The sequence below is a fragment of the Hemitrygon akajei genome, chromosome 18, assembly GCF_048418815.1.
Source record: "Hemitrygon akajei chromosome 18, sHemAka1.3, whole genome shotgun sequence".
NCBI lineage: Eukaryota > Metazoa > Chordata > Chondrichthyes > Myliobatiformes > Dasyatidae > Hemitrygon > Hemitrygon akajei.
Genome location: NC_133141.1, coordinates 14628527 through 14655426, shown reverse-complemented (window position 1 = coordinate 14655426; position 26900 = coordinate 14628527). Strand labels below are relative to the sequence as shown.

Below are 26900 nucleotides of genomic sequence, written 5' to 3'. Positions count from 1 at the left end.
AATGTTCTCCATGATATATCTGTAGAAATTTATAAGTCTTTGGTGACACCCCAAATCTCTTCAAACTCCTGGTGGTCATTTGTTACTTTGGTCAGTTTTATACTAAGATTGATGCATAATGTGGTCAAGATTTTCTACACATGAAATGTCAACTGACACTTGTTTTAAATGATAATCCAGCATCATCATTATGTCCCCCCCCCCATTGTGCACAAAATAAATCAGCAAATTTGTGTTCTGCCTGAAGACCGATGTTACAGTTTGTCATCATGCCCTTTTTAAAATTTTGTTTGTGTTTTTACTACAGAACTCACCCTAGCAGACCGACGCCAGAAACGAGAGATTCGACAGCTAGAACAAGAGCTTCCAAAGTGGCAGGTTCTAGTGGACAGCGTCACAGGTAAGGAAACAGGCAATGATTAAGCAGTGTCCTGAGTTAATTTTCCAAGTTGGAGACACCTTGTCAGTGTTCTGATGAAGTTGTCAGACCTGAAATATGAACTCTTTTCCTACTCTTCCACAAATGTTTCCTGACAGCTGAGGTATTCCTATGTTCATTTCAAAATTTCCTGAACAGTGTCCCATTGAAACTAGATGATTTTGGAATATATTGCAGACTACAATAAAGCCTTAGTGACTACATTAGTGTCTAAACTTGAGGCACAATTGTTCCATTGGAAAAAATCACATTGAAATGAAGGACTTAAGTTAAAGTTAAAATTGACATTTCAATATTTTTTGATTTACATATTTTGGTTTCAGAATTTTGTTCTCGTCACAAAACTTAGTGTTCTGGAGTCCCACTACACAAACCAGTTTGTTGCTACATTAAAAAAAACCTCAGTAGATTTGGCACAAAGAAGTAGCATTCAAGCTGTTCCAATGAATAGGAGAATACATAGAAACATAGAAAATAGGTGCAGGAGTAGGCCATTCAGCCCTTCGAGCCTGCACCGCCATTCAGTATGATCATGGCTGATCATCCAACTCAGAACCCTGTACCTGCTTTCTCTCCATACCCCCGATCCCTTTAGCCACAAGGGCCATATCTAACTTCCTCTTAAATATAGCCAATGAACCGGCCTCAACTGTTTCCTGTGGCAGAGAATTCCACAGATTCACTACTCTCTGTGTGAAGAAGTTTTTCCTCATCTCGGTCCTAAAAGGCTTCCCCTTTATCCTTAAACTGTGACCCCTCGTTCTGGACTTACCCAACATTGGAAACAATCTTCCTGCATCTAGCCTGTCCAATCCCTTTAGAATTTTATACATTTCAATAAGATTTCCCCTCAATCTTCTAAATTCCAGTGAGTATAAGCCTAGTCGATCCAGTCTTTCTTCATATGAAAGTCCTGCCATCCCAGGAATCAATCTAGTGAACCTTCTCTGTACTCCCTCTATGGCAAGAATGTCTTTCCTCAGACTAGGGGACCAAAACTGCACACAATATTCTAGGTGCGGTCTCACCAAGGCCTTGTACAACTGCAGTAGAACCTCCCTGCTCCTGTACTCAAATCCTTTTGCTATGAATGCCAACATACCATTTGCCTTTTTCACCGCCTGCTGTACCTGCATGCCCACCTTCAATGACTGGTGTACAATGACACCCAGGTCTCGTATCTCCCCTTTTCCTGATTGGCCACACTTCAGATAATAATCTGTTTTCCTGTTCTTGCAACCAAAGTGGATAACCTCACATTTATCCACATTAAATTGCATCTGCCATGAATTTGCCCACTCACCTAACCTATCCAAGTCATCCTGCATCCTCTTAGCATCCTCCTCACAGCTAACACCGCCACCCAGCTTCGTGTCATCCGCAAACTTGGAGATGCTGCATTTAATTCCCTCGTCTAAATCATTAATATATATTTGGTAAACAGCTGGGGTCCCAGCACTGAGCCTTGCGGTACCCAACTAGTCACTGCCTGCCATTCTGAAAAGGTCCTGTTTACTCCCACTCTTTGCTTCCTGTCTGCCAACCAATTCTCTATCCACATCAATACCATACCCCCAATACCGTGTGCTTTAAGTTGGCACACTAATCTCCTGTGTGGGACCTTGTCAAAAGCCTTTTGAAAATCTAAATAAACCACATCCACTGGCTCTCCCCTATCCACTCTACTAGTTACATCTTCAAAAAATTCTATAAGATTCGTCAGACATGATTTTCCTTTCACAAATCCATGTTGACTTTGTCCGATGATTTCACCTCTTTCCAGATGTGCTGTTATCATCACATCTTTGATGACTGACTCTAGCATTTTCCCCACCACCGATGTCAGACTAACCGGTCTATAATTCCCCGGTTTCTTTCTCCGTCCTTTTTTAAAAAGTGGGGTTACATTAGCCACCCTCCAATCCTCAGGAACTAATCCAGAATCTAAGGAGTTTTGAAAAATTATCACTGATGCATCCACTATTTCTTGGGCTACTTCCTTAAGCACTCTGGGATGCAGACCATCTGGCCCTGGGGATTTAGATAGATAGATAGATAGATACTTTATTCATCCCCATGGGGAAATTCAACTTTTTTTCCAATGTCCCATACACTTGTTGTAGCAGAACTAATTACATACAATACTTAACTCAGTAAAAAAAAATATGATATGCATCTAAATCACCTTTATCTGCCTTTAACCCCTTCAATTTACCTAACAGCACTTCCCTACTAATATGTATTTCCCTCAGTTCCTCCATCTCACTAGACCCTCGGTCCCTTACTCTTTCCGGATGTTTATTTATGTCCTCCTTAGTGAAGACAGAACCAAAGTAGTTATTCAATTGGTCTGCCATGTCTTTGTTCCCTATGATCAATTAACCTGTTTCTGACTGTAAAGGACCTACATTTGTCTTGACCAATCTTTTTCTTTTCATGTATCTATAAAAGCTTTTACAGTCCGTTTTTATGTTCCCTGCCAGCTTTCTCTCATAATCTTTTTTCCCTTTCCTAATTAAGCCCTTTGTCCTCCTCTGCTGGTCTCTGAATTTCTCCCAGTCCTCAGGTGTGCCACTTTTTTTTGCTAATTTATATGTTTCTTCTTTGGACTTGATACTATCCCTAATTTCCCTTGCACTACCTTCCCTGGTTTATTCTTTTGCCAAACTGGGATGAACAATTGTTGTAGTTCATCCATGCGATCTTTAAATGCTTGCCATTGCATATCCACCGTCAACCCTTTAAGTATCATTTGCCAGTCTATCTTAGCTAATTCACGTCTCATACCTTCAAAGTTACCCTTTAAGTTCAGAACCTTTGTTTCTGAATTAACTATGTCACTCTCCATCTTAATGAAGAATTCCACCATATTATGGTCACTCTTACCCAAGGGGCCTCGCACGACAAGATTGCTAACTAACCTTTCCTCATTGCTCAATACCCAATCTAGAATGGCCTGCTCTCTAGTTGGTTCCTCGACATGTTGGTTCAGAAAACCATCCCGCATACATTCCAAGAAATCCTCTTCCTCAGCACCCTTACCAATTTGGTTCACCCAATCTATATGTAGATTGAAGTCACCCATTATAACTACTGTTCCTTTATTGCACGCATTTCTAATTTCCTGTTTAATGCCATCCCCAACCTCATTACTACTGTTAGGTGGCCTGTACACAACTCCCACCAGCGTTTTCTGCCCCTTAGTGTTATGCAGCTCTACCCATATCGATTCCACATCCTCCAGGCTAATGTCCTTCCTTTCTATTGCGTTAGTCTTCTCTCTAACCAGCAATGCTACCCCACCTCCTTTTCTTTCCTGTCTATCCCTCCTGAATATTGAATATCCCTGGATGTTGAGCTCCCATCCTTGGTCACCCTGGAGCCATGTCTCTGTGATCCCAACTATATCATATTCATTAATAACTATCTGCACATTCAATTCATCCACCTTGTTACTCCTGCACTACCCGCCTACTGCTACGCTGTCTAGTGGCCACCCCTTCCCTTTCTGCCTGTGTAGCCTTTACCTGCGGTGTGGCCAACTCACTGAACGTGCTATTCACGACTTTCTCAGCATCGCGGATGCTCCAGTATGAATCCAGTCTCAGCTCCAGACCACCAATATGTACCCACGATTTCTCCTGCCCAGTGACTGACTGATTAGAATTGTATAAATGTTGCTGTGTAGAAAGTTGGTGGTGGTCACTGCCTTGACTTCTTAACTTTGGGATTGGTGTGCTACTACTGAGATTTGTTGAATCAGTGCTAAAGCAGCAGCTGTATTGCAGCATATAATAACTCTGTTAATTCACTTCGGATCGTTATAGAAATGCTCTTGCAATCTTGCCCATGAGCATCTGTGGTGGTCATCCCAACTCCCCAATGTCCTGCCTCCTTTTCATTGGTCACCATTAGTCACCTCAAAAGTCAGATTTATGTATTTTGCTTATAGTTTAATAACATTGTAACTGTGATTATACAATGTGTAGCCCTAACCAACTATTATATAAAAGCTTCAATTTGCATATATTTCAAAATATTGTATAAGAAAAAAGTAATACAATTATAACTGCTGAAATTTCTAAAACTTTAAGATGTTTTTAAAGTTAAAATTTTTAAGTTCCAGGATTTAGAAGGGACTGACAGAAAACAGTTTCTTGAAGAAGTATTCTCAATAAATAGAGAGTAGCTGAAAATGGTAATTCTTTCTGTGCGTTTCCAGATCCAGTTTATAGTTGAAATAAGTTGGAGCTTTAAAAGGGCTTGCAAGTCCCAAAATCCTCCTGCTGACTGAATGGAATTCACCTCTTTGAATTTGACTTGTCTGCACAATCATCAGATTTCTTGGTTGAGTAACTGTTGGGAAAAGTAGTCTGGTTTTTATCAGTCTTAGAATGACAAATTGAAATGTATCTTTCAAAATAATCTTCAGTAATTCTAATTAGTGTGGGTTATAAGACCATTTTATGATAAAATATCAGTCTTCCATACTTGATGTTTGCTTTTGGATAATAAAAAATCAATGCCCCATTTCTTGTTTGCAAATAATGATGATTAAAAATAATTGATTCTTTCTCAAAATAAGATTCTTACATTTTTCACTTAGGCTGTTTTTTTTTGTTAGGGATATTAAGAGATTTTGCAATGTGTTTCATAAAGGTGATGGTCACTACTAAGATGACCTAATTTACAAGATGATCTGATTTGGTTTCTTAAGGTATCAGCTCTCCTGATTTTGATAACCAGACACTGGCTGTTTTACGAGGAAGAATGGTCCGATACCTGATGAGGTCCCGAGAGGTATGACAGTGCTTTCTTTGAAACTTAGATTTAGAATATTTGGAATTGGGGTACTATTTGTCATGTGTACTGAGGTACAGTGAAAAGCTCGTCTTGTTCATACAGATCGATTCATTACACAGTGCATCGAGGTAGTACAAGGTAAAACAATAACATAATGCAAACAGAGAAAGTGCAGTGCAGGTAGGCAATAAGATGCAAAGGTCATAACAAGGTAGATTGTGATGTCAAGAGTCCATTTTATTGTACTAGGGAACCATTCAACAGTCTTATAATGGCGGGGTAAAACGGTGGTATGTGCTTTCAGACTTTTGTATCCTCTTCCTGATGGGAGAGGGGAGAAGGGGATTGCCCAGGTGGGTGGGGTCTTTGATTATGTGGCTGCTTTACTGAAGCAGTGCCAAGTATAGACATACTCCATGGAAAGGAGGTTGATTCGCATGATGTGCAGAGCTGTGTCCACAACTCTTCAGTTTCTTGTGGTCACATGCAGAGCAGTTGCCATATCAAGCTGTAATGCATCCAGACAGAATGCTTTCTGTGGTTGATATGGCCATGCCAAATTTCTTTAGCCTCCTAGAGTTAGTAGAGATGTTGGTGAGCTTTCTTGGCAGTGGGGTCTATGTGGTTAGACTAGGGCAGGCTATTGGTGATGTCCACTCCTAGGAACTTATAGTTTTCAACCGTCTCAACCTCAGTTCCAATTATGCAGTGCCCAGCAGGTCATTCAGAGGCCCATGGAAGTAGGTTTAAGGAGGCACAACTTTTTGTTAGGTTTTTCATCAGAACTGTGTCATCAGGATATCCACGTCTCCAATGAAGATTTTGAAATTTATGTCAATGGATAACAGATGTGAAATTTTTAAGCAAATAGTAACAGAAAGGTTTGTATGTCCACAAAGCCTTTAATAAAATAGGAGGTGCATGTAGACTTTATGGTCACTTTTTGAGCAATAGGATTGAAGTTTGGATATTGTGCTGAAATCTGAGCCTGCAACCTGGTTGCTAAATCAGTACTAATCCTGAATTGTGAGCATGAACATAAAGAAATCTACAGAGGAGAAGATCACGTGCTGAAACTTTGTTAAAAGGCAACTTCTCTTGAAGCTGGTGGTTTCAAAATGGACTATATTCAAATGTATACATATGACATGGCAAAATTACTCCACATCCTACCCCCACCTTAATAAAAATATCTCCGTTCTCTTCCTCAAACTAGATCACATTGGGTAGAGCCACAAAAGATAACCAGATTGATGTGGACCTTTCTCTAGAAGGACCAGCATGGAAAATTTCCAGAAGACAAGGTAAGAAGTTCATTTTTAATTTGTTCCTTCCTGTCTTGAGGTTACTGGGCAACCATGGGAATTTGGGCAGTGGATGTGTATGTTACAAACACTTACAATATGTATGACCAGGCAGTCAGCTCTTGGTCAGAATTACCTGCCTGCTCCGTTCTTCTTAACTCTGCTCATCAACTGGGAATAAGAAACAAAATGGCCAAAGACTACAAATCAGTTGCTTGTATTTTATACTGATTAACACGATTGTCAGGCAGCAGAATAATTCCTACCTTGCCTGATGGTCACACAGTCGAACTCCTCCAGCTCTGGAACGTCTGATACTGTGCACTTGATCGTAACAGGAAGAGCAATGTGGGTTTATAGAATCCTAGAACTAACAAAAGTTCATTCAATTCACTGTGCTTCCTTATTGGAGGAGGAGTCCCCTTCCATGCCCTGTTTGCTTTTGCTTGTCCCTGTTTTCCAATTGATTTTTCCTTCTTTGAAACACAACAGAATCCTGTGTGGAGAGAAAATGTGACTATTACTGGACATTTGAGATTTTAACCTACCCTTCTTTAGATAATGTACAGTTATCTGGATTTTGCAGGATAAGCTGTCCCAAGGAAGTGCTTGAATCAGAAAAAGAAGCGACTGTATAAAGCCAACTGTTAGAGAGCAAACTGTATTTACAGGGAGCTTCAAATTAGTACTGAAATGGTTTCCTGTTGTCTGTCCATTTGAGATGCAATTGCTTTTGAAAGGAATTAAATTTGTCTTAAAAGGTATAATAAAGCTGAAGAACAATGGTGATTTCTTCATTGCCAATGAAGGCCGACGTCCCATCTACATCGATGGTAGGCCAGTGCTGAGTGGAAATAAGTGGAAGCTGAACAACAATTCTGTCGTTGAAGTAAGTGTAATGTCAAAGATGAATTGAATCACGCACTTGTCAATCTTCATGTTATGAAGATTACATTACACAAATTTTGTATTTTTAAAAAAGGACGTTCTGTAATTTCACTGAGCACACTGGCCACAAGTATATTTGAGCCAACATAAAGTGAAGCATTTGAAGACGAGAAAGTAGTCAGTGGATATGGAATAATCCAGAAGATATAGTTTGCTTGGAAGTTTTCAAAAGATTTGATGAAGTGAGATTAGTGTGGAATGTTGAGCCTTTTGGAACAGCAGAACTGTTTAGAGCTTAATCAAAGACGAGATGTTGGTAAGCAAAGAATGCTATCTTGGAGTGGGGATAGGTTTCTAGTGTCTGTTGCTGCTTAGGATATGAAATGGTATAGAATCAAGTGTAGTAGATCAATTTACTTGTACATGAATCTATAACAGGTAATGGTTATAAAGGGAATAGGTTATCTTTAGAGATAAATTGAGCAATTGTGTTGATGGGGATGGATTAACATTTTTTAGCTAAAATGATGACAAGAAAGATGCATGAAATTAAGATTTTTTTCTTCTTTTGTAGATTGCTGGTCTTCGTTTTGTGTTTTTAATTAACCAGGATCTGATTGCACTGATCAGGGCTGAAGCTGCTAAGATGAACCAGCAGTGAGGAGGAGTTTCTTGTCTGAGTAAACAGTGGCTAAAAAAATGATGAACGAACTCGTCACTGACTAGGATTTGTAAACTCTCTTATTTAGACTGTTTCATTTAATTTTACTAGGATTAACAACTCTAGACCAGAGCTGCGTGCAATTGCTGATGTATATTTTCATTGAACACCCAATGGAAGATACTGTTTCACCTTGTATTTGTTCAGCGGGAATTATTAGTGGAACATTGAGGGAAGAGGAAGGATAGCATGAGGCTTTTCTTTATAATTGTAGATGGCGCACCTGGAAGATGACTCCAGCTACAATCTTTGTTTTCCTAGAAATCTATACCTGTTTTAATTTTCTTCCTGACCATCATTCAATAGAATTAAGCTGTGGAATACTAATGTGTAATCTGAGCACATGCTCTTGCTTCAGTTTCCAACAGTTGTTCTATTTTCACCTTTTAAAGACAAAAGGTTGTGGAAAACCACCTTTTTAAAAAAAAAAAGCTTTTCTGTTTTTGACAGCCCTTTTCATTTTAAAATGAGTGATGGAATAAATGTCAATCTGTTAAAACCAGTGGCAATAATGGTGGTGTTTTCTTCTGGCAATACTACTTACACCATTCCCAAATAAAATTAAAAACTTTTTGTCTGAAGTCTGATTCATATTGGTGCTTTTATCAACAGCAAGGTGGGATCTCATGGATAGCTGGAGACAATTTAAGCAGTAGAAATTAGTTTGCCTTTGAAGAGTCAGACTCAGGGTGACATGCTGATAATAAGATGGAGAAGATATGTGGGTTAGTTGGTTGGTTAATTGGTGACTGTAAATTATCCTAAGCAGGACAATTGAGGGAGTTGATGGACAGATGGGAGAGAACAGGTTATTGGGAAATAAATGGAATGAGATTGATGGGAAATTACTTTGAGCTTTCATTGGCTCAATTGGCCAAATCGCCGCCACCTTTGTCAGAAGCAAATATCAACATAATATTTGAAAATTTGGGGGAAACTTGCTGGTGACTCTGGGTCACTTGACTGAGCATGACTGAGTTGGATTTTTTTTTTTAAAGGGTTCCTGATCTGAGCAGTAAGATTAAAGTATGGGCAAGTGTATGTATATTTGATTATAATTAAAAATGTAAACTTTAACAAAACAGTTGTATGTTAAAGCATTACTAATGTTTTTGTAATATTTTAACCACTGGAATAAACACAGTTGTTTTCAATTTTCATTACATTCCTGGGATATGTTGGGCAATAAAGCTTTTAATTTCAGCCACTGTTCAATGTATGTTAGAAAATATGCTTTTGATTGTTTCTGATAGTATCATAATCTTCAGTTTGTCACTTCTAAACCAAGAGTAGACTGGTTAAGAGAAAGGTTAATTTCAAAATAAAAATGTGTTGGTATTAAAGACAAAAATAAATTGTCTTGCAGTTTTGTTTTCCAAAGTTTGATTCTTGATTAAATTTATTTAGCAATACAGCGCGGAGTAGGCCCTTTGAGCAGTGCCACTTTGGAGACCTCATGACTCCAATTAACCCAAAGCTAATCACAGGACAATTTACAATGACCAATTAATTGGTATGTCTTTGGACTGTGGAAGAAGCCGGAGCACCTGAAGAAAACCCACACATTCCACAGGGAGGATGTATAGACTCCTTACAGCGGATGCTGGGATTGAAGTCCAACACCCCAAGCTGTAATAGTATAGTGCTAACCACTACACTAGGGTGGCACCCCAAATTAAACTGAGTAACATGTTTCAAGCTGTTGCAAGAATAAAATATTTAAGTATTGAGATTCAAGGCTTAGTTTTTAAAGGCGGCCACTCTGGTGGTAACAATGAATGTTCTATCTCTCTGGTTGGGTTGCTACCAATTTTGCTTCAAGTGGAAAAAGTAGCTTTCAAAAGGAAAATCAATAAATATTTCAATTCAAAATATTCACAATTCTAAAAGAGCAAAGAACTGTGATGGACTGTGAAGATATGTTTTAAAGGTATCAATTAATGTAATTCAATTGTATGTACATAGCAAAATTTAAAGGGTAAATATTTGTCTTAAAATTTACACACATTCATAAACCCAAAAATAAATAAGTCCAGTCAATTATTCTTTGTGAGGTGGACGGAAACCTATAATGTTGCTTTGCAGAAATATGAAATGCTTGAACATATGGGAAAGGGGCTGGAGTTCCAGACACACCACTGGTACAAAACTGTTGTCAACTGGTACCAAAAACCTTTCTCATGTTGTCTTAACATTCCTGCAAGTCTATGATGTTTCCTCCTGTACACTTATTTATTCAGATTCAAAATAGGTCCGGTCTTGTGTCATTGTACACCAGTCATTGAAGGTGGGCATGCAGGTACAGCAGGCGGTGAAAAAGGCAAATGGTATGTTGGCATTCATAGCAAAAGGATTTGAGTACAGGAGCAGAGAGGTTCTACTGCAGTTGTACAAGGCCTTGGTGAGACCGCACCTAGAATATTGTGTGCAGTTTTGGTCCCCTAATCTGAGGAAAGACATTCTTGCCATAGAGGGAGTACAGAGAAGGTTCACCAGATTGATTCCTGGGATGGCAGGATTTTCATATGAAGAAAGACTGGATCGACTAGGCTTATACTCACTGGAATTTAGAAGATTGAGGGGGGATCTTATTGAAACGTATAAAATTCTAAAGGGATTGGACAGGCTAGATGCAGGAAGATTGTTTCCGATGTTGGGGAAGTCCAGAACGAGGGGTCACAGTTTAAGGATAAAGGGGAAGCCTTTTAGGACCGAGATGAGGAAAAACTTCTTCACACAGAGAGTGGTGAATCTGTGGAATTCTCTGCCACAGGAAACAGTTGAGGCCGGTTCATTGGCAATATTTAAGAGGAAGTTAGATATGGCCCTTGTGGCTAAAGGGATCAGGGGGTATGGAGAGAAAGCAGGTACAGGGTTCTGAGTTGGATGATCAGCCATGATCATACTAATGGTGGTGCAGGCTCAAAGGGCCAAATGGCCTACTCCTGCACCTATTTTCTATGTTTCTAAATAAGTTCTTGTTGATAAATGCTGCATTCAGCTTGATTTGTTGCTCAATATCTTAGTATTTCCCTAGTCCTGTTCTGACTTAGCAGCTTCATTTATCTGGCTTTCTTCTCTGACTGGTGTCTACCTTAGTTTTTGTGGATAAACAAATGATAAGGTTTCCCAACAATTAATGTTAATACATTTGGTGTGTAATTAATTAGTAAAATAGATTGCTAAATTTTAGTTTTATAGATTTCCGAAAATGTGGTATGCATGCTGGTGGCAAGATTTGGGCAATTTCACTGGTATGATGTAGAATAAAAACATAGAAAGCCTACAGCGGAATACAGGCCCTTCGGCCCACAAAGCTGTGCCGAACATGTCCTTACTATAGAAATTACCTAGGGTTACCCATAGTCCTCTATTTTTCTAAGCTAGATTGTATGGGAATGACTGAACTGGTACATTACTGCTGGTCTTCTGTATTCGTATCTTTTTCAGGATCAATACCATTTGGCATTGATTTTGAAGCAACATCAAGTTCAAGTTTTAATTGTCCTTCAACCATGCATATGCATACAGCCAAACGAATCAGTGTTCTTCTGGGGCCAAGGTGCAAAACACACAGCACATAGCATACAGTGCATGTAGTTAATCATCCCACAATCTCATTCAACCCGCTTCTACATCCTCTGCAAGATTTACAAGCACGACTATCTTTGTAAAAAGAAAACATTGTTTCAGCCTGCCGCTGCCCAAAGAACTAGTTTCTGGTCACCTTTCTTTCTTTGCTCAGTCACCTCTCCTGAATCTGTGACACTTGATGTCCTCTGCCACTTTCTCAGCTGGCACATTTGTGTTATGAACTCAGTCCGTATACAGCTCTGTCCTGAGAACTCTTCACTACTTCCTTAAACACACCCAACCAGTGCCCTCCAATACTGCCTATCTTCACCTGTATGAACTTGTTCTAGCTTTGAACAAATCCCTTCAATTCTGCTCACTTTCTTTGAGTCACATGGATAACTCTAGGAAGTGCTTGGGTCTTGTTACCTTGTGCTGTGTGCAACAGTCCTTGTTTTAGTCCCACATGGGGCTTTTCCACTTTTTCCCCCCAGTACGCTGATGGCTATGATGGTGCTGCCTTCTATTCTCATACAGAACTTGGAAGTTTCATCACCTTTGTTACCGATTTCCACTCTTGACTTATCCTGTCCTTTCTCAACTCTTGCCTCTGTGTTAGGAGATCAGTTAGTGACCTGGCCTACTAAAAGCCCACAGATACCCACAACAATCTTCATTATGCCACTTCCCACCCAGCCTCCTTTAAAGGTCTCTTCCTCTCCCTCCTGTTTTGATGACACTTTCCACACATCTCATTCTGTTGTCTTTTTAACTTAACTGTGGTTTTCCCCTCCACTGTAGTTGACAGGGCTCCCAGCCATATTTCCCCCACTTAAGCTCTTATTTCCCTCTTCCATCCATGAGGATAGGATCCCACTCATCCTCACCTTGCACCTACATTTTTCATTCTCAAAAGGCTACCTTCCATAACTTCCACCACTTTCAACAGAATTCCAGCACTAACCACATCTTTTATTCTCTCCCCCTTTCCTCATTCCTCCTTCTGCCTTCACCAATACTGATTCCCTTTCTTACGGCACCCTCCTATGCTAACAAAGGAAATGGAACTTGTCCCTTTTGTAACTTCTTCCCACCAGCCAGGAGTCCAAATAGTTCTTCTGGGTGAAGCAATGGTTTGCCTGCATTTCTTTGGATTAATTGAATTGTTCTGAGTGCTCAGAATGTGGGCTCTCTCACTGGAGAAACCAAACACAAATTGGATGATGCTTTGCAGAGTACTTCTGTTCTGTCTGTCTGTCACTTAAGTTCTCACTCAATCCCCATTCTGACTTACATCTTTGTCATCTTATGCTATTCCAACAAAATCCACATGCAAGTTTGAGAAACAGCACTTTATGTTCCAGATTTGATTCATTTCTTGTGTGCTGGAGGTTGGCTATTACTTGTTGCCTTTCAGAAGGTGGTGGTGGTAGTGAAATGCCTCCTTGAACTGCTGTGGTCCTTCTGTTCAAAGTGGTGCTGGGAAGCGTGTTCCTAAATAGCCTAGCAATGTACGACCAGTAATATATTTCAAAATCTAGATTTGGTGTGCAGAAGAACCTGCAGTTTGGGCTGTTCCCATGTTATAGCCCTCTCAACAACCTCATCACCAGATTTTCTATTTCTCCTCAAGAACTTGAAATGTTAACTCAGATTTTCCCTGTCCACCAGTAGTGTCTGAACTGCTGAATATATTCAGTATTTTCTATTTTTATTCTGGATTTTATGATGCCTTCTGTTGTCAAATAGCCATTTGGACTGTTGAGGCTTGGATTAATGTGGCTAAGTCATCTCTTGATCTATGGGACTTGAAATTAATGGAGTCATATGAATTTCTACCAGTGCTGTCATATCTGGTACTAAACAGTTAAGAGGAGGTGGAGTGAGGGTGGAGCCATCATGTTCAGCCAGAATGACTGAGTGGAAGGTCCATCTTCTTCCTCCTGAGATCCCCATGATCACAGAGCCAGAGTTTAGCTTATTTTATTTACTCCACCTGATACTCAAGAAATGGCGGGCAGCATTAGACCAAACATAATCTGAGCTGTAGTATTAAAGACCTGGTCTCTGGAAATTGCTGTGCCTCAATTCAAGTTGTTCCAGTGGTTTTACAGGACTGCTTGGCTCCAAATGGAACAAAGATAAATTTGAGAGCATGCCAGAGCAGGCTGAGTGTGGCATTGAGGAGGCCTGGTAACACTGAAGTCAATGGGCAATATGGGGAAAATTGCCTACTGGAGTCATACCTTGTATAAATATCATGGATGTTGGAGATCAGTCATCTGAGCCCTAAAACTGCGCAGGCCCAACCTTCTTCAGCTGTGTCATGACCTTACTTCATAAAGTCAGGAATGTGCAATGATTAATTCGAGCGCAACCTGTTCTGTATAAATAAATGCCACAGTTTCCAGAAGCAGCAGTTATTCGCGACTTTTATTTGATTCTACTATATTGCGACTCCAGTTGTTCCATTACACATAACCACTTAGTGACAAGCGGGCCAGAGCCGCGGGGAGGTGCTGTGCGCCTTTGGCCGCATTTTATGAAGCCGCCTTCCGCTCGGGCGAGCTTGTGATTGGCCGAACATTTCCCCCTCGTTGCTGTGGTGACGCCCGGGGATGAGACAGCTTTCTGCGAGGGGGTCGGGGCGGAATGTTGCCCGGTGACTCGCATCTGCCACCTGGAGTGTGCGGCCGAACTCGGGAGATTGAAAATGGGCTTCAGATGTCCCCTTTGGCGGATCGGCTGAAAATCGGAGTCGCGTTGCCTTTAATATCTCCGGCGCTGGAATAAAGTGCTGTTATCTTTTAAAATCACACCTTTGCATCATCTGAGACTCCATTCCCACTTCCCATAAATGCAATACGTATATGAAAGTTGATTGTACGTGTTTTAATAATCGCAGCAGCGAAAATATACTTATGGTCGCTTCTGCAGCGTCACGAAATCTTCGAGAAGAACCTAGCAGGATCGCACATTCGGATCGCGTTTTCAGCATTAGTAACCTTAAGAATAAGAGGTCAAAACTGAAGAAACAATTGCATGTGCAGCAACATTTTCATTGCTAAAGCAGTTTTGTGATCCAAACACTTCACGCCTTATTTACATAAACATACCTATAGAAATGAAGACCAAAAGGCATAGGAGCAGAAGCCGCCTTCCGCTAGGCGGAATTAATCACTTGGCTGATTTATTTTTCTTCTACCCATTCTCCTCCCCGTAACCTTTGACGCCCTTACTAATTAAGTACCTATCAACCTTTGCTTTAAATATACCCAATTGCTTGGCCTCCACAGCCGTTTGTGGTAATGAATTCCACAGATTCACCACTATGGGGCAAAAAATTCCTCATCTCTGTTTTAAGGGTCGACCCTGAGGCTGTGCCCTCTCGTCCTAGACTCTCATGTGCGCTCTATCTGGGGCCCTCCGCTGATCGGGGTTGAACATGGATATAGATCCAGGCTGGACAGTACGATATGGAGAGCAAGCTGATGCCCATGTAGCAAGCTCCCCCTCTCCATGCATCTGATGAAGCCAAATGATTGCCAGAGACCCATACAGTTTGGTACCAGCCACGATGCAGGAGTTACCAGTCAGCATTGAACACAACGTAAGACTGCCTTAGGGACTCCATTTCCGGATTTTTCCCTCGGGGTTTACTCCGAAGCATCCCCCGTGAGTGGGTATAGCCGCAAGGCAGTGGAGGTTTGAGATCAGAGTTTTCCTTCTCCGACATGAGCTGTCAACTATGGCTGATGAGCCCCATCTGCCCGAAGTGACTGGTTTTAAGGCGCCAGTAACCTCCTTTGCCCCTTCTCCTGTCAGTAGAAACGGTTCCGCCGGGCTAAGCCACACTTGACGGCCGGGAGCTGGATTTGTTTGTCAGAGGCTATTTGAGGCGCATGCCACATAATGGGAGCATTTATAGGTAGGGGGAGTTTATCCCCACGACCACCTCCGGATAGTATCTTACGAAACTATCTATGCCTTTCATCTATCTAGATCTGTCAATATTCGTAGTTTCAGTGAGATCCCACCTTATAAATTCCAGCGAATAAAGGGGCCAGAACCATCAGACGTTCCTCAAACGTTAACCATTTCATTTCCGGAATCATCCTCGTAAACCTTCCTTGGATCATCTCCACAATGTCAGTATATCCTTGTGGTCTAATCAATCAATGCCTTTTCAAGCCTCAGCATTATACCCTTGCCTTTATATTCTAGTCCTCTCGAAATGAATGCTAATATTGCGATTGTCTTCCTCACCACAGACTCAACCTGCAAATGAACTTTCAAGTCTCTTTGCGCTTCCGATTTAATATATAAATAAATAGACCGCAGCCTGGATGAATAACAGGAAGAGTCTGCCATCTATTTTGATAAAACATTTATTATCAGCTGTTGGGGCGCAGTTTAAACATTAACAGCAGCAACAGAAATGTAAGCAAAAACGTCTAATCAATATGGGGAGCACAGGACGAGGCCCTGTCATTTTATTTCTTCCAAGCGACCCTTCCTTTGCATACCCACCCAAGAGCATAATCCAATATGTTTGAGCTGTTCATAGTTATAATTTAGATTATGTGGCAGAAGCGCAACTGATAAAGTTGAAGCTTTTGAACTACACATTAGCAGTCAGCGGTCTCAAGATGCAAGCGTCTGCGCAGGCAAACGATTTCTCCACCACATTACAAGTAGGTGTGGTTTTTATATGGAAAATACAGTGCTGTGTTCCATATTCGTGGACAACTGACCTTTGATACGTATCAATGACATCCACAATTGGTCACTTGATCCTCGACTGCTTTGTAAGCAATTGTGCAAATATGTTTATCCTGTATCTTGTATCTCGCCCGAGGTTAAAGTTCAATCTGCACATATGCCCTTTCTGGACTCTCTTGACCCATTCTCTTCGTTAACCCATACAGTGCCCGTTTAGCTGAATCAGTTTATCACCTTTCAGAGCTGTCAAAAATTCCACATCGGTGCAAAATACTAAGTATTTGGGCAACAGCTCTCCTGTTGTATGTTTTATTTTTACCGTAAAACTAATCTTCGGGTTTAAGCGGGTTTCCAGGATATCTAGCCGTTCTTGAACCGTTGTACAATACGCTGGAATTAGAATCCAAATGGAAGCAGAAATCACTTCGTTGTGTTGAAGAGATAAAGTGTAACTGCAGAGAATTGACAAAGTGGCACCAGTGAACAGGATAGACTTATGTTTTACGTGTTCTGTCCAACTATTGAATAGTGTGTTAAAAGACTGATTGCCTTCAGGGCAGGAGGGACCACTAGGCATTCTCCCCAAAGTGTTGGAACCACATCTCGGGTCAATGGTATAACAATGCCAATTCATTATTTGTCAGTTTCAGTGTCTGGATTTCAGATTTACGTTATCGTTCAAAAATGAATTTAATCCAAGGATTAGTTTGTCAAGTAAATTTTGCTTTTCCATTCAGTCTATCAAGTAACAGACGAAAATCTGCTCTCCCGCCCTCCGCGCGAAGCATCGAACATTCATTTCCATGCATGCTGCCTGACCTACTGAGTTAACGTTGGAGCGCCAGAGGCTGAGGGGAGATCTGATAAAAGTTTGTGACATTATGAGAGGCATAGATGGAGTGGACAGAGAGTATCTGTCTAATACCAGAGGGCATGCATTGAAGGTGAGAGTGGGTAGGTTTTTTACTCAGAGAGTGGTGGATGCCTGGTGTGGTGGTAGACAAATACACTAGAGGCTTTTAAGCAATGTTTAGACAGGTGTATGGATATTGTGTAAGTAAGAGGGATTAGGTCAAAACGCAATTACTCATAGTCGTCACCAGCACGTGAATGATGAGAGGAATCTCTGAAAACAATGCCACTTAAAACTTTACATTTGGACACTTTGTTTTATAAACTGTCTCTTATTGACCTGTGTAGCCACTTTCAGGGAGCTATGAACTTGGATCCCGAGATAACACCGTTCAGGATCTTGCCCTTAACAGTGTACTGTCTCCTTACATTTGCCCTATCAAGGTGCAACACCTCACATTTATCTGGGTTAAACTTCGCGCCCTATTCTTTGCCAGTTTTCTACGCTATCCACAACTCCACTAATCTTGGTATCATCTGCTAATTTACCAACTCACCCGTCTACATTTTCATCCAGGTCGTTTATTTACATCACAAATAGCAGAGGTCCCAGCACAGATCCCTGTGCAATTCTACTAATTACCGGCCTCCAGCTCGAATAAGTCCCTTAACCACTACCCTCTTGCCTTCTGCACACAAGCCAGTTCTGAATCCAAACAGCCAATTTGCTACAAACCCCATTTATCTTAATCTTCTGTATTAGCCTCCCGTACAGACAATATCCACTGCGCTACCCTTATCAGCCTCTGGTCACCTTGTCAAAAAAACTCAATCAAGTTGGTAAGGCATGACCTGCCACGCACAAAGCCATGCTGGCTCTTCCTAACTAGGCCACGGGTTTCCAAGTGCTCATATTTCCTATCCCCAAGAAATTCCACCAGCAATTTCCCTGCAATTGACATGAGACCTACTGGTCAACAGTTCATAGGATTTTCCCTTGTTGAATTTTCCCTTCTTGAATAGATGTACAACATTAGTCACCCACCAATCCTCTGGGACCTTGCCTATGGCTAGAGAGGGCACGAAGGTTGTAGGCAAAGGCCCAGCATTCTAGTCTCCTGCCTCCTTCAATAACCCGGGGTAAATCCCATCAGGCCCTGGGGACTTATCCACCTTAATATTCACTAGGAAGTCCAACACTGCCTCTTCCTTGACCTCTAAACACCCTCATATATATATTCACACAGCACTGATATCCTGGTCCTCTACATCCTTTTCTTTGGGAATTACTGAAGCAAAGTGCTCATTAAGTACCTCACTCACATTCTCCACATCCAAGCAAATGCTTCCCCCTTCATGCTTGAGTGGTTCCACCCTCCTGCTCTTGATGTACGTGTAGAATGCACTGGGGTTCACCTTGATCCTACTTACCAAGGGCTTTCCATGGTTCCTCCTGGCTTTTCTAATTCTCTTTAGTTCTTTTCTGGCTTCCTTATACTCCTCATGTGCTTCTTTTGACCCTAACTTATGAAGCTTTACATACTTTCCTTTTCTTCTTGACTAAATTAATTATCTCTCTGGACATCCAAGGTTCTCTATCTTTCCATCCCCATCTTTCCTTCTGATAGGAACATACCCCTTCTGTACTCGGTGCAATTGATCTTTAAACACCCTCCACGTCTGATATAGAGTGCCAGAGAAAAGGTATTCCCAGCCTTAGCTCCAGCCTAATGCCCTCATAATTTAACTGACTTCAATTAAAAATTCTTCCACAAAAAAGTTGAGGAGTTGTGGTGACTGTTCCTTAACTGCTCATCCACTGAAAGGTCAGTCACCTGGTCAGGCTCATTACCCAACACCAGGTCCAGTACGGCCCCTCATGTCAATGGACCATCAACATATTGATTTAAGAAATTTCCTGGATACACCTGACAAATTCTGCCCCATCTAAACCCCTTGCACTAAGAAGGTCCCAGTTTGTATTAGGAAAGTTGAAATCCCCCATGACCACAACCCTATTATTTTTACACATTTCCTTAATCTGATTACGTTACCATTCCTCAATGTCTAGGTGGCTATTAGGGGGTTTGTAGTACAATCACATCAGTGTGATTGCACCTTTCCTACCTTTCCTCAGTTCTACCTAACATGTCCGACGCCCCTGAAAGCAGCTGTAACATTGTCTTCGATTAGTAGTGTAACTATCCCTCTCCCCCACCCACTTTTACCTCCTCCTCTATGTTTTCTAAAAATTTGAAAACCTGGTACATTAATCATCCATTCCTGTCCTTCGCCAAACCAATTTTCATTGATTCATTATATTTACTCATGATACCAGCATTAAAATATACACACTTCAAACTATCCAACCCATCATACCTGTTATTTCGATTTTGTCTTTCAGTACTTTCCCTGACATCTACCCGTCCGATCATTCCCTTACTGACCTGAGGCTCCATTTCCCAGTCCCTTGTAAATCTAGTTTAACCTCTCCCACGTGGCATTAGCAACTCCTAGCCACAATATTGGTTCCCCACCAGTTCAGGTGCAACCTGTCTCTCTTGTACTGATCACCCTTCCCCAGAAAAAATTCCAGTGATTCATGAACTTGAAACATTACCCCCTGCACCATCTCCACAGCCACTCATTCATCTATGCCATTACCACATCCCTATCTGCAGTAGCCTGTGGCATAGGGAGCAATCCAGAGATTACAACCTTGGAGGTCCGTCTCTTCAGCCTCTTTTCTAACTCTATATACTCACTGCATAGGATCTCCCCCTTTTCTGCCTACGTCATCGGTGCCAATATGCACTATGACCTCTGGCTGTTCCCCTTCCCCCTTGTGAATATCCTGTAGCCGCTCTGATACATCATGTACTGTAGCACCCAGGAGGCAACACCCCATCCTGGTGTCTCTCCTGTGGCCACAGAATCTCTCTTCTGTCCCTGTAACTATCAGGTCTTCCATAACTACCACATTACCTGACTTTACCCTTTACTGTCAAACCTCCATTCCCTCCAGCATTTTGTGTTTTGCTTTGGATTTCCAGCATTTGCAGAATTTCTTGTGTAAATAGCAGATGTACCCCAGTTTTTCCAGCGATTGGTGCTGTGAGGTGAATACCACCCTTAAATGGCTCTTGTCAGCTTCTGAAACCTAAAATATGCATTGCAATTCAGTCTTGATAACGTGGTTCAAACTCTGGAAGCAAAGTAATCACCTTTTCCCTACACCCCATCAAAACAAATGCAGAGTGGGAATTTTAAAAAAGTGAACATAGTCATAAAATTTTCCTCTAATAGTCACCTCAAGGTCCTGACATCCTTCCTAAATGATAGTGTCCAGAAATGGCCACTATCCCAGCTGGTGTCTAACCAGTGATTTATACAAGTTCACTGTAACGTGCTTGCTTTTGTATTCTATGCTTTCCTGTATAAAGTCAAGAAACATTTATTTTAAAAAATCAGCAGCATATACTACTTTTAAATACCATTCTGCAAGATCCCATTTCTGCTCTCAAAGTTGGATCAATTAGTTTATAATGAGCCAAATCAAGGTAGTTTTGGTCAGCTGCTCTGAGGTAGATCTGTGAATTTCAGGTAGATTTCCTAGCCAGATCTGGGAAACGAAGCATCAAATTAGTCAGAGATATATAACATGGAAACAGACCCTTTGGCCCAACTCATCCATGCTGTTTTGCCCTGCAAGATGGTCTGTCCCATCAACCCTCTAAACCTCTCCATGTGCTTATCCAGATGGTTTTTAAATGTTGCTAATGTGCTTGCCTCAACCACCATTTCTGGCAGCTCATTCCAAATACGCACCACCCTTTGTGTGAGGCTGCCCTTAAGTCCCTTTTAAATCCCTCCCCTCTAATGCCCTCTGGTTTTTAGCACCCCTCACTCCCGGGGTGGGGGGACCTTGTGTAGCAGTTAGTGCGATGTTATTGCAGCTTGGGGCAATGGAGTTTGGAGATCAGTCCTGGCATCCTCTGTAAATGCGTGGGGTTTCTCCCACAGTCCAAAGACGTACCATTGGTAATTGTAAATTGTCCCATGATTGGTTGGGGTTAATTCAGGGTTGTGGAGATGGGATAGGGGGGACTGGTTCCTGTACAGTGCGGTTCAAAAGGCCAGAGGGGCCTATACTACACTATCTCTAAATAAAATAAAATCATGATCCTGTATACCACTATCAAATCACCCTCTCAACCCCCTAAGTTCCAGGAGGAAAAAGTCCTCATCTACGCAACCTCTCCTTGTAACTCAAGCTCCCAAGTCCGGGCAACATCCTGGTAAATCTTTAAGATTCTTTCTAGTGTAATTAACATCTTTCCTATAAAGGGGTGGCTACAAAATACTTCAAGTGCATCTTCACTGATTGAAGCTGCCTTGCTAAACACCTTCACCACCCCGAGATGCCACTTTCAGCCAGCTGTATTGCGCCCCTAGATCCCTGTTCCATTACACTCCCCAGGGCCCCATCTTTCATTGATCTGAATGAGGATCCTTAGCACTGTATAGCAGGACAGGGCAAGACAATCCAGTAAAAAGAATAAAAAAAAATTCTTTGTGGTTTTAATGTTCCATTCATTCTAAATAAAAATGAAAACATTAATTTCAAATGTCCCTGCATAAAATTTCTTATAAAAGCCTTAACAGGAGGAGGCCCTGCCTCAGCTGTGTTCCTGTCAGTGTTCTGGGCATGACCCAAGGCTTTGCAATATCTTCCAGCTTGTGGGAGCAGTTGCGGTCACTTTGGTCCTCCACATCTGGCAAGGGGGAAAGCTGTATGTAAAATTCAAGATTAACTTATCCCATTGATTCTTCTATAGCACACCCTTCCATTTAATTTCAGCTGACATGATCATATTTAAAGATAACAATGAAACACTGTTGAGTCATGTTTGTTCCCAATCCACCCCAAAGATTGTATAAAACTAATGAAAAGAACGAAAAGAGCACAGTTGCACAACAAGATTAGTTTAGAATACAGCTTCTTTATTCATTAATTAAATTTTAAATACATGACACATGTCAAGAAGAAACTGGCACTAAGAGGGAGCAGCAGTTCCACTGCCTGAAATGCAATCATTATGTACTGACATTCCATAAATTGGAGGATTCAGATTCAAACATGTAAATTGGAATCAAGTTTAAAATAATTCCCAGAGCTGCAAATGCACTCTCAATTATTGGTCTGGTCCCAGGTAAACAGCTGAAATACTAGAAATAAAATGCTCCCAATGAATCTGTGGCATGATCCCTTGCTTTAACACCAATGTAGAGGTTAATCATAACAATTACACTTAAACTAGCTAATTCACACTTTAGAATGACTTCTACCCATGTGATACAAACTTAATTTGAAAACTTGGGCTCGTTTTCCTTGTCATTATTCAGAAATCAACATTACTGGTCTGAAGAAACAAACTGACACCAACTCAGTTTGAAAGATACCACATTTTAACATAGCTTTCAATTAAAAAAGATATGAATTAATTCCTGTGCTTCATATTTCAACCTCAATTAGTCTGCATTACAGGCATAGAACAGGGACAGTCTTAATCACCCCTCATGACTAATATGAAGCTAATCAAAGCAATCAGGCTAGATTTCTTTTGTTATATCACCTGTTTCTGAGAAATAAAAGGAGGAATTTAAAAAAAAAACAAAAAACAAGCAAAATAAAATCTTCTGGACAGGTCAGTACTCCAAGAACATCCATTCATGAGGTTGCCTACAGATTTTCTGTTTTATGCTTTTTAATTTACTGGTGGTAATGAAGTTTGGAATTTAAAACTTCTGTTGAGATGATGTTGCTCATGATCAGATTCCCCTCACACTTGGGTCTTAGTGGTTCAAGGGCATCTCAGACCTGCAGCAGTTTATTCTTCAAGGGTGCATGATAAATGTTTAGCAGCATCACACACACTCCTGCTACCCTGACATATAAAATACATTTTGGGAGGGAATTCTGGATCACTTCAGATGTATAGTGCCAAAAGTGGATTTAAACTTGTCAGAGGCAAATGCATTTCTATTCTGGAAGAACTACAGAAACACTATGTAACAGAACAGCGGCCAATACAAGTTAATAACACAGATACAACAAACTTTTTATCAATTCTTCTGTTCACACAAGTTTCAACTGCAGTGGGAAGTAGTTTTGCCTTTACATCCACACTAAATCTGTGGGACTGAAATTTAACGTTATGGCAGGAAAGGTAGCAGAGTGTGTCTGTCCATATGCTATACTCTGCTACTTAGCAGCAAGACCCTGGCTCAGAATTCAGCCTTTCAACTACACTGCAAGTGTAAAGGGAAATCACTTTGCATCTACGTCTATGGTGACAGAGTGAATACTAATGTGAACAGGAGGAGATGCTGATCTGGCATCCTCTGGCATGTTGTCTTCCGCACACAAAATACACAGCTCAGAATGTTCACTAAAAGTTTTATCCAAATACATCATCATTATCTGAAATAAGACAAAACGATCATGTGCCCTGCTTCAATCAGTGATCTCTATAGACCTATGGCAGCAAAGTTTAAGGTCTTTGGTCCTTTGTTTTGTAATTGTGGCCTGGAAAATTAAGTGGTTGTGACACATACTCAAGGTCCAAGGCACTTTCATTCTGAACAGTTTGAGGTACAGTGATTTATTGGGGATGAGGAAACATGAGCATGTGAAGTAAAGCCAACCAATTTAGCAATGACAGATCAAGCAACAATGTCTTAAAGAACATATCTAAGATACAGCTAAGTGCTGCTCCCTCTTCAAGACATTATCAATTCAAAAACTTCATGAACATTTGGAAAATTTAATCTAGAAAGAAATAGATCAAGATAAATTCAAAAGTGGCAAACACAAGGTGAATGTAAACTCATTTTTGGGGTTTAATCACATCTATCTGGATGGTGATTTGTTACTAGATATCAGAATTCTTCATGAGTTCGCAGGAGCTTCATTTCCACTTGATCTTGGCCTACGTTGAGGGAGGGCATTGGCAGGAGCAGGAGGTAAAGAGGGCTGCCTGGAGGCAGAAGCCATAGCTGTGCCATTTGGAGCAGTAGAATCCACTTGGGTCTTCTCAGTATTAAAGCTCTGACGTGTGGGATGAGGATTGTAGTGAGTCTTGGAGTAATTCCTGGGTCCATTACGGTACCATTTCTTATTATCATTTCTTCCATTGTGGCTTTGGCCACTTATCCCATTCTCTCTAGATCGGTAACCTGATCTCCTGTTTCCAAGAGGCACCTATAAGGGCAAAACACTTCAATTAATCGATACACTTCTTATTTTAATCCCTCCTAATATCCCCGGTGCCTCTGTATGTTTACTGTTAGTCAATTTAACTCATATGTCCATGGATATTATTGTCTACCCAAATGTGAAATGCATTTTCAGCAAGTCATCTGCAATCTTAAGAGCACCAGCAAATGTTTACACTGGGAAGGGAAACAATGACAGATAACAGAATGTTTCAGATTCAGTGCAGTAAACACAAGATTATAGCATTGCCCCACTCTGTTTTGGGTTCCATGTATACCAGCTAAAGTACCGAACCGCTCAGGTGGAATTTCCTCATCTATCTTCCCAAGTACAAATGTAAGATATACTTCTAAATGTGGAATAAAGTCCACTAGCCAGACATCCTACCCTGCAAAAACTCATTTCAAGGAGGTACCACCATCAATTTGCGGGAGACCCCCGGGAGAGGTGGGATGTCTGCAGTAGAGTAGCTCCTTAGCAGCTAGCCAGCTAGTTTAATAATGTTAGCTATGCTAATGAACGAATGACACCTGTTAAACTCACCTCAACATGTCTTTTACATTTTAACCCACCAGGGGCAATAGAAAAGTCACTGTTGCAAACAGTGCAGCGAGCAACACTGTCATTTTTGACCCCTATTAGGCAGGGGTACACTTTAGTGTAGTCTGGGGTGAAGTATGTTTTATATTTTCTTTTTTTGGAACACTCTGCCATGTCGTGCTCTTTGTCTCAGTCTCTCTCGCTCTTAAAAAAAAAATCGACTTCCGGGATATTGTATATAATTTGCGGGTGTCAGGGAGCTGCTATCAATATGCGGGAGAGTCCCAGAACTTCTGGAAGAGGTGGGATGTCTGACTACTCTATGCCCTTCAACTAACTGCTATGCCCTAAACACAAAAATAATAACTTACATTTATGACATCTTTAACGTGTATAAGGGCTTAAGTGCTTTAAAGATGTAATCAGAAATTATTGTATGCTTAAAATAAAGTTCTCTTGAATCTCAATCCAACAGACATGTAGAAAACTGAGATGGTATAGAGTCCATAGCCTCAGCCTCATTAATGTCAGTCTAGTGTATCTGAGCATTATCTCAGCTGGTTATCTTAAATAATCCAGGTTTGTTTGGATGAATTTGTGAACAAATGAACAATCAACTTCCTGAACTGAAACTGTTTTGTAGATCACAAAGTTTTAAACAGAGTTCTTCACATTTCAGCTGATCTGTTTTTAAAAACACAGATAACTCACTGGAATTTACAAGGATGTTGCTGCATGCCTTATGAGAATAGGTTGAGTGAACTCTGCCTTTTCTCCTTGGAGCGAAGGAGGATGAGAGGTGACCTGATAGAGGTGTATAAGATGATGAGGCATTGATCGTGTGGATAATCAGAGGCTTTTTCCCAGGGCTGAAATGGTTGCCACAAGAGGACACGGGTTTAAAGTGCTGGAGAATAGGTACAGAGGAGATGTCAGGGGTAAGTTTTTTTTTTACTCAGAGAGTGGTGAGTGCATGGAATGGGCTGCCGGCAACGGTGGTGGAGGCGGATACGATAGGGTCTTTTAAGAGGCTTTTAGATAGGTACATGGAGCTTAGTAAAATAGGGGGCTATGGGTAACACTAGGAAATTTCTAAGGGTAGGGACGTGTTCGGCACAACTTTGTGGGCCGAAGGGCCTGTATTGTGCTGTAGGTTTTCTATGTTTCTATGAATAAAATGTGTGGTGCATTTTCCAGTTTAATTCCAACATTTGGCAAGTTAGAGTTTACACACTAGAGATGCAGAGGGAAGGAACCGGACTGGAAAGATGTTATTAAGCCTACATACAAAGACAGTGAGACCAATGTTTGAGTTGTGTCTATTTCAATACAAGGAAAAGTGAATGAGCTCAGGGCACAGATCAGTATGTGGAATTATGATATTGTGGCCATTAGTGAGACTTGGTTGCAGGAGGGGCAGGACTGGCAGCTCAGTGTTCCAGGATTCTGTGGTTTTTGGTGTGATAGGGTGGGAGGGATTAAAGGGGGAGGGGTGGCGTGACTAGTCAGGGAAATGTCACGGCAGTGCTCAGTCAGGATAGACTGGAGAACTCAACTAGTGAGGCTTTATGGGTAGAACTGAGTAATAAGAAAGGTATGAACACGTTAATGGGGTTATATTATAGACCACCTTAGTCTGCAGGATTTAGGGGAACGAGTTTGTAGAGAGATCAGACTGTTGCAAGAAACAAAGGTTGTTATAGTGGGTGATTTTAACTTTCCACATATTGACTGGGACTCCCATACTGTAAAAGGACTAGATGGGGTAGAGTTTGTAAA

General features: G+C 41.1%; 2 protein-coding genes across 3 annotated transcripts in view; one reads left to right on the top strand and one right to left on the bottom strand.

The window, feature by feature from the left end:
• mcrs1 (microspherule protein 1) overlaps positions 1–9510 on the top strand; it is a 30498-nt gene extending 20988 nt beyond the window's left edge. For both annotated transcript variants that reach the window (XM_073070910.1, XM_073070911.1), the window contains 5 exons: positions 308–400; positions 5157–5239; positions 6459–6546; positions 7308–7435; positions 8009–9510. In XM_073070910.1, coding sequence (XP_072927011.1) covers positions 308–400; positions 5157–5239; positions 6459–6546; positions 7308–7435; positions 8009–8095 — 479 coding nt within the window. In that variant the 3' untranslated portion in view covers positions 8096–9510. The remainder of the gene's footprint in view (positions 1–307; positions 401–5156; positions 5240–6458; positions 6547–7307; positions 7436–8008) is intronic.
• A 12775-nt stretch (positions 9511–22285) lies between these two features.
• The window catches only part of LOC140741119 (spermatogenesis-associated serine-rich protein 2-like), a 117110-nt gene continuing 112495 nt past the window's right edge, over positions 22286–26900 (bottom strand). The window contains exon 13 of the mRNA XM_073070909.1: positions 22286–24566. Coding sequence (XP_072927010.1) covers positions 24255–24566 — 312 coding nt within the window. The 3' untranslated portion in view covers positions 22286–24254. The remainder of the gene's footprint in view (positions 24567–26900) is intronic.